Consider the following 12,927-nt stretch of genomic DNA (forward strand, 5'->3'; position numbering starts at 1 on the left):
GGGGGGCGGCCTCTAAAAAGGGAGGGAGAGACAAAACCAGCCCTCCGTGCGTGAGGTTTTTGTCAGGGCTTGATCCAATATTCCTCATCCCCCCCCCCCATGCAGCCCAATATAATCGTCTTGGAAAACACTGTTGCAGCAGGGAGGTCGCATCTGGAGCTCTGGCAGCAGCAGCAGCAGCAGCAGCCGCGGCTCGGGAGCGGTCAGAGCTACCTTAACTTCCCTGCGACACCTTTGTGCATGTGCAGCCGTGTGCAAATGCACTTCGTGCATGGAGCGGCTCGGTCCGCCTGGCGCGTCGTGCTGTCCTTTACCCAGTCTAGCAGGTGCTCGGCAGAGCTCATAACTGCATGAGCAAAATAAGCCGAAAGAGCACTTTTTAAGGAAGTGAAAGGGAGAAAAAAAGTSTATACGTTTAAGGGATGGTTTTGCCTTAGCAGTTTATGACTGTCTCAGACTAGAGTCTGTAGTACTTTTTTTTCTTCTTTTTTCTCTGCTAGTGAGTGGAGTTTCTCTGAGGTAGTTTCAGAAAAGACAGTAGTGTAATGTTGTGTTTTATAGTAGTTAGACATGAACTGGTAATAAAACCCRTAACTAAAGAATTTTTAGAATGAAGTAAAGCAGCTGCAAAGAACCACCTATATACAAAATGAAGTCCAGAAAACTTTAAGGACCTGGATACTATGTACTGATGACTGCAGGTATCTAGGAAATTATTTCTGCCTTGCAACCTATTACTGTGTAACTGGGCAGTGGATTGTGCAACAGACCTATAAAGTCTGGGCAAATGGTTACCATCTTGAACCTTAAACCTTCTTCCTTTTCATCTGTGCTATAATTCATAAATTATGCTAGTCCCACCCTGCTAACACAAGGAAGCTTGACATCAGCATTTGTTGGTGAAAGTAAATATGATGCATGTCTACATGAAAATAGTTTATCTAAGTAAGACAGTATTGGAGCAGGTGTTTTTCTTTAAATTGTATTAGCATGCTTTTAGTGATCACTGTAGGATTTTAATACCTTGTGTACTTGCTTTAGCTGTGTCAAAACAATGCAAATACGCAGCCATGGGATCTGAGTTTTTTGCCACATCCATTTTTGTCCGTTTTCTTTGTAATTTTAATCAGTTCTCCCTATCAACCAAGCAGCAACCTGAGAGATAAATTATTCACAAATTTATTGGCCAGTTCTTCCATTGTCTCAAATAGTTTGTGAAAGGCCTGGCAGTTCAAATACAGCTTTATGGTAATTTTTGAAAGCTGACAGATTGGCTACTGTTGCGGTAGTGCATCACTGTAATAAGCACTTTTTGGCATGGAAAATTTGGCCTTTTTTCATAGTTTTTATTCTACTGAATAACCTAATATAGGTCTCTAGCAGACATTTTTGTTGTAGGTATAATTTTTGTGATGATTTCTTATTAATTGAAACAAAACAATGTGTGATATATCTAGTGAAAATAGAGCATAAGCAACTTTTCGTATGTGTTCTAGGATTGAGAGTTACACAACTATACAAAAGTTGCACAACTACTATACTATCCCTTAAATAAGGAATATATAATACAATTATATTAAGAAAATGCATTGTGTGTCTATCTAAATAACATTACCTCTTAATGGAAGTATATGCAGCTGTTTATCATAGTATTTCTGCATCTGCTACAAGAGACAACTTTGTAAGATAGGTAATCACATGAGCTCTGACCTTTCTTATAAAAGACTACAAAAACAGTGCTAATGCCTTGTGCTAAATGGTCAGGACACCTATTAATTTTATCAAGACTCCTCAGAACTGATTTATTTTTCAGCTAATAGATTTTGCTGCGTTTTAGAAAGGGCAGCAGATGTCATGCTGTTTGCTGTTTACTGTTTTGTGTTTCAAGTTAAATGGTGCATGTGCTGAGACCCACTGAGGAAATGAGACCCAATGAGTAAATCCATATATGCATTTATACATATTCTTTCTTGCTTACAGAATCTGTCTCTATCAGTTTTCTTAAAAACACATTTGAATCTGAAGTCTTTAACAATTACTCAGATATTAAAATACATTAGTAGACTTGATTAGGTCTGTAGTCAGCTCTGTGTTTTACAATAACTGCTAGCAAGATGCTTCAGCAGCTAGTAAAAGAAACCTGTAATGGAGAGCTGCTTCATAACTTACTGAGATTGGCCTGCGGTTACAACCAAAAGAGTTTCTGTCACTTGCAGTCTCTATTTTAATTTCAGATGCTATTTTTCTTTAGATAAATGTATGTTGAGTGCGTCTTCATTTTAAAGTTGCTATTGCAGTACCAATGTAATATTAACAATAACACTACTCCAACACAGTGTCCAGACAGATTATCCAAAGAATAACACTGAGAAATTAGAAAGGAGCATCAAAAATTCACTATGCTGAAGTCAGAGGTTAGGAGAGGTCCATCTGTTAAGCTTGTTAAAAAGATAGCTATGTGTCTTTATCATAGTTTGTACATTTGCAGAGGAGTTTAGTCTGTGTGTGTGTGTGTGCTTGTATAAATGTAAATTACCTTTGTATATATGAAAACGAATGGTGTGTTACAGCCCTCTGACATAGAGGGGATGTTTCTGGAAAGAAAAGGCTAAATTTAACAGGCCTCTGTGTAAGATAATCTGATAATTTACATATTGTAGGGGAATAATCTGTCCTAATTTGGGGTACAACTTCAATTCATTTTAGTCAAAAATTGTCACTTTAGGATTCCTCTATAGGAAGGAGGAGGATTCCTCTTCAACCTTGGATAAAGGTTGCAATGAATTGTCTTCTGAAGATGTTCAGGATGAAGTATCAGATGGAAGTGTCTGCCTTCATCCATTGACTATGAAGGGATCACAGCCTTATGCTTTAAACTATATGTCTAACCTACAGATAGCAAAGTATRGGTGAGATGAATCCCTCCTGCTCAGGCTAGGAATCCAGTATACATGGGTTGTATTCTCTATCACTTACAATGTTTGAATATCACAGTTGAATAGCTTCGTAAAAGAGRTGGTGCAGTTCGACCAGAAGCCATGGGCTTGGTGCACAAATCAACAAAATTTGTACAGAAGTTTAATATAATGAAAATCGGTAGAATGGACTCTCCTGGGTTTACAAGCTATGAAATCATCTATCCCATGCTTCCAAAGCTACATTTCTCACAAACTAGAGAGATCTCAAAATATTTTACTGGTCCAAGTTATATCATGTTTCTACTTATTTATTTTTTCTTAGCACGTTAGGGCACAATCTTTTGAGATTTCTGTGGAGTCAGCTTTTAGAAGATGCTTATGAGTCTAGCTAAAGTACATGCCTATAATAAGGCTGTCCCAAGGAGTTCATGAAAAATGGTAAGGGATAGCAGGTGGCTATAGTAAAGTGATAATTGGTGAAATAGGAGGCAGCAAGAGAAGAATGACCTAATTAGAGAGAAGGCCCAGGAAGACTTTCCCAGCAGTGGTGTAATGAATAGATTTGAGGTCACTTGGATGTTGCTTGCCTGGAGGAAGGAACAGGTTGCTGGTACAGAGTGACAAGTGTAGTGGTTGCACGGCACAGAAAGGCTAAATGTTGTGTGAGAAGAAATTTAGACATAGACCTTTGTTCCCTGGGGGGCATAGGAGATGTGCTCACCAGGTAGCACGTCAGAGAAAAACTGTGATGTTGTTACTAGTTGCTTTCCAAGTCAGAGGGAGTAGAAGATGAGGGCTTTGGCCTTTTCTGTATAGGGGAGATGCGCTGAAATATTTGAWGCCCTTCGTGAAATCGCCTAAGTAGCCTTGTACAGAGCTGTAGCTAACAGTAGAATTTGAGTCCTTAGAACAGGCCTTAAGCTGATTCATACCGTGAGTATTTTTACTGATGGGGAAGGAGGAAATCAGTATTGGATTTAGTTTTGTATTTATTGCTTTGAATTGTTTCTGTYTATGATATTGGTGAACCAATCAGTTATGAATGCGAATGTATTTCCTTTTAAGGCAAACTTTCTCTTTTGTGTTTTGAAGTTCACTGTAAATAAATTAGTTAGTGGTAAAGTGATCTCAAGTATGATTTAAGTAGTCCCCTCTTCTATGTAATTTTTGTAGCCTTCTAATTATTTTGGAAGTATTTTCTTTCACAGAATGTAATTAATAGAAGATCACTTATACATGAAATCTGGCTGACTTCAGAGAGCAGAAAGGGTTGAAGAGAATATGAAGCATTCATTTAGTTTACAGTATAATACAAACTGGTGCAAATTTAGAAAGGAAGGGACTTTAAGTATGCAAATTGGTCTTCAGACTGCATGTCACAGTAATATTACCCTTTAGGTCAGATGTAAATTGTTTTCCTAAACATTAAGCTTGTCTAAAGGTGAAATTGTTGTGATATGAACTTTTACTGCAAGTAAGATCAGTGGGGGTCTTACTGATGCCACTGACTATAAATTGAGCTCCTCATACTGGATTTCTATATATACATATATATAGATAGATAGATAGATGGATAGATATTTTAGTTTACTTTACTGTAATTTATCTAAGAACCGGCATTGTAATGTGACACTGGTGTAAGTAAATGTACCATTACTAAGGAAGGAAAGAATAACCAGCAAGTTCTATCACTTCAGACCTGGAGCAAAGAGGAACAGTAGTGTAGAAGTTTGCATAATGTTTAAGTAAGATGCTGAAATCAGTGGTTTGGAGCCACAGGACATAATCATAATTATAGCAGTGTGATGTTTTTATTTGTGACAGAATGTGCTATATTAATGAATGGCCAAAAAGGTTTTTGAAAACATTTATTCAACAGTACAGCGATTATCAGGTAAGGCAAATGTTATATTACTGTAATGATATTGCTCTACTGAGAGGAAATCTAGCATTCGGAATATGTGACTTCAGTATTTACTGCCTTGTTTAATTGCTGTAATATTAATTTTAGAAAGTCTTGTTATAAACTTTATGTTTTGAGATAATACTGTCTTGCAAAAGTGTGTTTGTTTATTTTATCTTTTTTAAAAAAAAGATAAAGTCTTTCCCTGTTGAAACCCTTGGTCTGTGGCTTAGGAATTTTGTGAAAGCCTTTCATGTTCAATATTTTTAGCTACTTAGTAACAAAATTACAATAAAGTCTTTGGATTTTCAGGTTAATCTGCTAATTGACAATGAAGCCGAGAAGGATTACCTTTATGATGTGCTGCGGATGTACCACCAGTAAGATCTAGCTTTATATTTGTTTGTGTTGAATTTCACCAGTGTTTTTAAATTTAAAGGATGAACATTCAAGATTTTATTTAAGTAGTCTTTCTGAATACCATCTAGAAAATCAAAAATTTGTGTTTAACAAAGTATTTTACAGTGTAACAAAAAGGGGAGAGTTATTATGTCTAATATTAAAGTTACTTTGTTTTTATGACTTGTCAGTTTTGTGTACCTTTATTAGAGGGGTGATAGATAAAGCTATACTTAAGAAAAAAGAAGAGCGCATTGCTCAAATTCATTAATATTTTCAAAGAATGCTTATTTATTTTGGTCAGAGGCATTTTCTGAGTTTGCTTTTTAAAGATTTTTGTAAACTATTCAAATTAAGAATTATTTTCAACTATTTTATCTGAAAGCTGAAAAAAATAGGCTGGGAATCTGTCTAGCACGTTTAACAACTTTTCTTGTCATTATGTTTTAATAAATCAAAAAATTGTGAGGTGATAGGCCAATTACCAGTCCTTTTACTGAACTGATTTAAACTATGGTTGCTTAGGACTTAAGTGACTGCAAGTGAGATCAGCTTCTGATCTATTGTTTCTTGAAGAATATGAGAGTGTATTTTCCACTCATCACAGACAACTGGCTCTCATAGACCTTGTTTCCATTCATATCGTAATTAATAGCATCTCAGTTGAGTGAAATGTAGATGTTTCTATGCAGTGTTTGTACTGAGCTATCATTTTGGGTGTATTCAGATGCATATCTGATTTCATTTCAGTCGAGTCTGTGTAATTGCTTCTTCGTTCATAACGCTTGTTATTTGGAAAGCAGGTTGAGTTGGTAGCTCTTAATTATTTAAAATCTTCTAGCAGTTACAAAATTAACAATGCATATAGAAACTTTTTCTCAATTTCTAGAACTGCAGTAAATTTTGAGTAAAACTTTGAATATTGCTGTTAGAATTTGTTGATCAAGTTTTTCTTTAATTACAAAGCATTTTAGGGACAAAAATATGCATAATTGCTATTGGATTTAACATTTAGTATCCGCTTCAATGAGAATAGCATTTGTAAATCAAAGTATTTGACCTCTAGTTTCATGTAACAGACATTCATGATCTTTATTTTCAGTACATATATCTCAAAAATACTTTATGCCAGGAAACCTACATGGTAAGAGAGAGAACAACAGATGCTGTAGACAAATGCAGATGATCTTAGCTGGATGTTGTGAAGGAATAGTTCCACTTACGTAGAGCTGTTCCACACTTGTAGCTGGGCAATAAAGATCTGAGTATCTCAGTGCTGACAACATCAAGCTCTCATGAGCATAGCTCTCCTGAAAACAAACAATCTCAATGATTTCACTTCTGTAGATTTTTTTTTTTTTTTTTGATGATTAACTTGGTTAATGGCCCTTAAATTTTGTGGTTTTTTGATTTGAAACAAATCTTAAAACAGATCTTTTCTCTTCTGAGTATCATATGATTTCTTACTGTGTGGAAACAATTAATTAGTCTCCTGAATTCAGGAGAGGAAGGASTTTGTAGCCAAGATTCACTTGGCAGGATTGTGAACTAGCAAGGAAATAGAAACACAATAGTCAGGTATAACTGGTCTGGAAAGTTATTTCTGAACAATTCCATAAATCTTCTTTTGAGGACTCTGAGAATGATCCTGAAGATGTCTTTTATAAAAGTGATGTACATGACCTTAAAAGAGAAAGGTAAGGTATAGGAGACTTCAGTTATTTTTAAGGATGTGGTTACTGTTTCTATTTGCTTTCAGCAATTTTAGTTTTTCAAAGGCTATTTTGCTTTGGTTTAACCAAGAGCTACATAAATAACTTCTTTGTAGGTTGAAGGGATACATAGATATTTCAGCCATGTGTAGAACAACTTACTTAATTTGTGTTGGTACGTTCGTTAGTTGAGCTTTCTTTCTCGCTGTAATTTTGTAGGTCTATGAACCTCCCAGTGCTTGTGGGGGACTTAAAGCTCGTGATCAATGAACCAAGCAGATTGCCTCTGTTTGATGCTATCCGCCCACTTATCCCATTAAAACACCAGGTGGAGTATGATCAGCTTACACCCAAAAGATCACGGTAAGRGAATGCAGAACAACATAGCTAATTTCAGATAAATACAAGCAATAAATATTGAAGAAATATTTGTTATTCAAATAAACTCTGAGCAAAATACCTGTCACCTCTATAGAGCTAGGCACAATTTTTTGACATTTGCTATAATTGCCAGAAGTACAGTTTTGAGCTACCTGAAATTAATCTAGTAGAAGCAGGGTATGGGAGTCTAAAAACGGTGTTCCTCACCTGAAGCAATCTTTTTTTGCATTTTTCCTGCATTTAGTAATATGTTTTCTTACAGCTCTAGCCTTGTAGAAATATACACAGTCTCAACAGTAGCAGGTGTCTGTCTTTGTGGGGGGTGGGGGGAAATACCTAATGGTTGTAGCAAAAACATCCATCAAAACTTCAGTCAGCTTAGTCTTTTTTTTTTTTCCAAATCTATATGTGACAATAGAAAAGTAATCCATAAGCCTTTTATGAAGCATTACTGCCACAAAGCATCTTGCAGTTGAACAGCCAAATGTCTTCTAATCTTGCAGAAAGCTGAAAGAGGTGAGGCTGGATCGTTTGCATCCTGAAGGACTTGGAATAAGTGTGAGAGGTGGTGTGGAATTTAGTTGCGGCCTCTTTATCTCCCAGTTAGTTAAAGGAGGACAAGCAGACAATGTTGGTCTTCAGGTAATAAAATGGTGTCTGTCCTGAAAAAAAAAAACTTTTTACTATGATGTTAGGGATGCATCCAGTAAGAAAAATTCTTTAATGTTTACGAATAGCTGTGACTAACATGCTCTTTTTCTCTTGTAATAAAACTGATAAAATACGCAAGTCAATACCATAGTAATTATTTTTAACACCAATGGTGAATTAAGTTATTGTTCATGTTTTGTCTTGTTTTCTTTCCCCTACCAATTATAATGATATATAAACCTTTTTTCATGGTTTGGGTATGATAGTTTTTGAAGATAAGAGGTCTTTCTGGAATGTTTATACTTCATGCATAAGAACAATTAAGTGTAAGCAGATGGAACAAAAGAAGATCTTTTCTAACTACCTATGAAAGAATGCTTCAAGGCACCAAATTCTGATTAAATGTAGGACAGAGTACAAAATTACTAAAAATGTTAATTCCACTTTGCACTGRTATCATTTGTGTAGTGAGATGTCTAGTTAAACTTCTGTGAATAGACTGGGTTTTTTAGTTTATCTTGTGGAAGTGCATAAAAGCAATAACCTAGTTTTAACCCTTTACAAGATCCTTTGAGCTGCATGCAATTTCTTTTTCAATAATTAAATTCTAGGTACATGACTGTAACAAGGTTGGCAAATATATATAAAAATACTTTTTTTCTAAGTTGGCACATCTGTAGTGCGCATTAACAAAGTTTTCTTTTTTTTTAAATGTGTTGTATATTGTTTATGTGTATACCTTAGCTAAAAGAAAAGTGAGCARTTGCTGTGGGAAGTGCCTGCCTCTTCCTATGCCTGTGTAGATGAACAAGTGAAGTGTTGGTGTGTTTCTCAGTAGAAAGCAATAGCACTGATATGTCTRATTAATTCCGATTTGTAGGGTGTGGATAGTTGCTGGAAGTGCTGGCGTTTAAGGATTATATTTCATATTGGTCCAAAACATGCCAGACTGGCATAAATCAGTATAGTATTGAATTCAACTCATGTGTTCTGTAAACATGCTTCATTGTAACCCCTCACCGCTGTTAGAAATCAAAAAGTGCCCATTCCGCAAGTTGGGCAGTCACAATGGGAGTTCCATAGTTGAATAATTCACTCTGAGATGTTTCTAAAGTTGAAGCAAGTGTTCCTCTTTGGGTGCGTGTACATACACTTGTGCTTATGCATGCATACCTATATAGCCCATCTATYAAGTCAGAATCACTGTTAGATTAGTACCATCTTCCAGCTATCTGCTCAGATGAGCTACATGAGCTGTTCCCTGGATATTCTTAGAAGCTCACTCCTGGAACAAAACCGAAAGTTCAAAGAAATACACCAGTGCAAAATATTTGTTTAGTTAGAACTGAGAGGGTGGCATAGGCACAAATGTGCAGGTTTGTCAGCGGCCTGCTCTTAAGGATGGGGTTTGCAGATGGGGAAACTTCAGAAAAGGACATTCACGMAACTTCCCAGAGTTTGGAAACTTATGTACGTCATGCACTATTCCACACAGTCAAGTGGGGAGTGTAGACGACAGGTATATTCTCGGTTGTGAGATATTACAGCTATAACCTCCCTCCGCTGCAAGAGAACTGCGAAAAAGATAAAGATTAGTCATTTATATTGCTTTTGAAAACATTCCCTGGAAAATACTGGAAGGCATTAATAGGGCTGAGCAATAAAGGATTTAATGGCCGCKCTCTCAAACTGTCTCGCTAGTACATTCATCTTACTGCTGTGTTGCTGCTCTGTCAGCTTGTCTCAGAGCAGTGTGTAAGACAATTGATAGATACTGAGTTTACACTCGGGTGTTGTGCTGCTGTATGGATGTCAATATTCATTTTTTTTTCCCCTGGGTGCAAACAAAAAGCACCAGTAGCTTTTTCCCATGACTGTGGCCATCGTTCTGAATATTGGTGGTTGATAGCAAACAGGATTGTACGAGGTTTTTGTGCCAGTTGGTACAAACTGTACCACAATAGAACTTCGCTAGCATTTGGAAGACAAAGTAGGAACAAAAAAGGGAGACTCATAGTGTCTGACTGTGAATTTGTTAAGGTTAGATTATATGTATTAATATGAACAGATGGTGATTTGCAGCTAATCTGTCTGGCTTCAGTTTTTTTAAATGCGGTATTAAAGATCAGCTTAAAATGCCTTCATAATAGGTGGCACTGGACACTTTCTAAAATGAACTGAATAACAAGAATTGACAGGCAGTCCATTGTTCTAAATTACTGTCTCACAGTAAAGCCAACTGCTTCTGAAATTTCATCCACCTGCTTTATTTAACTAAATCTCTACACATATTCTAGCTGAAAAATGCTGTCTGAGAAAGGTATAATGGTCTTCTATTATAACATTAGTTTTATGTCCTGCTTTTTTTATTCTAATTCACTTACATGATGATTTTTTTCCTTGAAGTAGTTTCCAAGTCAAATTAAAATGACTGAATAATCATGGAACTTCACTGAGGCACTTGTAGTTTTGATTCTTCTTTTTACAACTTCTCTAAAAGGCAAGTATTTAGTCCTTTCATGCAGAAATATACTTCACTTCCTTCCCCTCTCTTCCTACCCCACTTTCTYGGATACTTACATCTGTGGGGATTCTTTTGAATACAAAGTCTTTGAGATTGGTATGAATGATGAAAGTAGAAGTATACAAAATGAGAAGTTTGAAACAGTAATGTGATTATTTAAAACCTTTCAATTTCCTGAGAAAGCTAAATATAATATTTCTTACGTTAGAAGTCATAGATAATGGAGATTTCACTTGGGAAAGTAATTTTTAAAAGAAGGTGCAAAAATAAATCAACTCCCTGTTAGATAGGGAAAGTAGAAACATGTAATGTCAGTTTTTACTGTTGTACTCTTCTCAGTCCTGCAGACTTTTCTTTGCTGCTTCTGATTCWGAAGATTGGTATACAGTGATAATAGTACAAAAGTAGTAGCAGCAGCAATTAAAACAATTACTACTTAAGTATCTAGACACTCTTTTGAGAGAGAAATAGCTGAAGTGCTCTGATCAGGAGCAGTTTGTTACACATCTATGATACCTCCTGTAGTTTCAGTCTAGGGTAAGATATTTCTCAGCCACTGTCAATCGTACATCATCAGTGAGTGACAGAAATGTCATTGGAATGAGTGSAGGGTGCTGGATTGTTGTTTCATTTCTGAAGCTCAGCAAAGATGAACAGTGAAATTCTTTGTGCAGGGAAACTCATTTCCTATATGCATGGAAAAATAAAATATGCTGTTAGATACATTTGTAATTTAAGTGTGTGCTTGTTAGGAAGATAATATACTAACAGATATAACTACCCTGGCAAGTAATGACATCTGCTGAGCAACATGAGTTCTACTAATACAAAAGCTGTGTGACAAGACTGTGTGAAGAGACTACGTTTGCAGATGTAAAACTGGGATGATTCTGAGTGTCATGGCATTGCAGTTAATAACAGTAGGTTAAGCTGCTCTCTCTGTTTTTTTTTTTTTTTAAGAGTTTATGCAAACTCAGGCTTCCAGGTCCATTATAGCCTGAATAGCTCACAAGATGACAGTGAAGGAAGTATCTTGAACTAAACTTTTCTATTTTTGGTCTTACTTAACTTGGTTCTCATCTGCTTAGTCTTGTGGAGAATAAAATAAATTACCCGTTCTGTGTTAAACTTATTTTTACAATGGTTATACACAAGCTTCTAGTATTTTTGCAAGTGAGTAACCTAGAGAGAGCCCAAAGAGGGGAATGGAACAAGATTTGCAAACATTTTAGTGCTGAAATATCCTGTCAAGYAGGGTTCACTTGCTTTCCTACCATTTCCTAGAATAGCCACAGGTTCCAGCAGAATCCTGAGTGGACTGAGAATCTGTATGGTTTGTACAGGAGGTTAAGCCYTTATGCTTAGTTTGATTTATCTGTGAGCTGTTTTTGCTTCTTTACAGTACAAGCATATTGCCAGCACTAACCCCAGCCATAAAAACAACTTTCCTTAAAGTGTGGAAGGCAACATGACTGTTCTAGACTAAATTATCCCGTGGGTTTGGGACAGGGAGCTACCTTACTGTTACTTCACTGTGTATTTGGGGGGAGAAGGATAGTACAATGGCACAGCTGTCTCCGGTACGAATGGATGGATGTGGCTTAGAGCATTTTGAACAAGTTGGATCTGTGTCACTCCCATAACCAGAACTGTGAGGGGTGCAGCACTAAATTGCAGACCTCATGTGCTTGCTCCTCATCTGCTTCTGTGTTTCTGCCACAGACTGTATTTTCAGACCTGCCTCTGCTCTTGTTGTTGATCATATTAAAAATCTGATTGGCACCGATGAAAGAAGAGTTAAGCTTTTGCAAGTGCTGAGAATTGCATGCAGGAGTGAGAATTTCAGGGGTCCAGCAGGTGGAGCAGTCCCATTGGTCTGGGGAAGTGGACAGCAGTCCTGTTTTGCCTCTGCATGTTTCTTTCAGGAAATTCATACTTCATTGGATTTTTCACTTTTGTAATCTTCCAATGCTGTGTTGTCAGTTAAAAATCTTTGTGAGTGCAATGGAGAAGAGACTGAAATATATGAGGTATGCTGGTAGAATGGACATGTTAGTATTTTGCATACTATTACAGAGGGTGTGATGCTTAACAGAAAATATAGGGAAGACTTTTCATATGAACAGATTACAGCAGGAAGGCATGATAATGTTTATTATATATGAAGAAAAACAGAAACAGTGGTCAACAGCATGTCCTACTGTTCCCTTCTGCAGTGGTGGACCTGTCAGTTTGTGTTAATGTGACAGTCTCTTAAGACACAGACCACACTGAGGTATCACTGCTTGTGGTTCCACTTCTTCCCACATGAATGTGGCAATGTGAATTTAGGCTTTCAGTGCTGGAGGAGAAGCCTCTAGCTGTACCCTTYTGCTCCCTGAAACTGGTAGCAAGGTGCAGGGTAGATAGACCTCCATGAGCTAGACTGACTTCTCTCCC

General features: G+C 36.7%; 1 protein-coding gene across 1 annotated transcript in view; it reads left to right on the plus strand.

Annotated features, from left to right (window-relative positions):
• The window catches only part of USH1C (USH1 protein network component harmonin), a 56,959-nt gene that overhangs the window by 3,170 nt on the left and 40,862 nt on the right, over window positions 1-12,927 (plus strand). Inside the window, exons 2-6 of the mRNA XM_085317081.1 lie at window positions 2,726-2,909; window positions 4,743-4,812; window positions 5,134-5,201; window positions 7,152-7,295; window positions 7,817-7,955. Coding sequence (XP_085173207.1) covers window positions 2,726-2,909; window positions 4,743-4,812; window positions 5,134-5,201; window positions 7,152-7,295; window positions 7,817-7,955 — 605 coding nt within the window. The remainder of the gene's footprint in view (window positions 1-2,725; window positions 2,910-4,742; window positions 4,813-5,133; window positions 5,202-7,151; window positions 7,296-7,816; window positions 7,956-12,927) is intronic.

Source organism: Rhea americana, unplaced genomic scaffold, assembly GCF_003343005.1.
Source record: "Rhea americana isolate MKP2758 unplaced genomic scaffold, rheAme1 scaffold_49, whole genome shotgun sequence".
NCBI lineage: Eukaryota > Metazoa > Chordata > Aves > Rheiformes > Rheidae > Rhea > Rhea americana.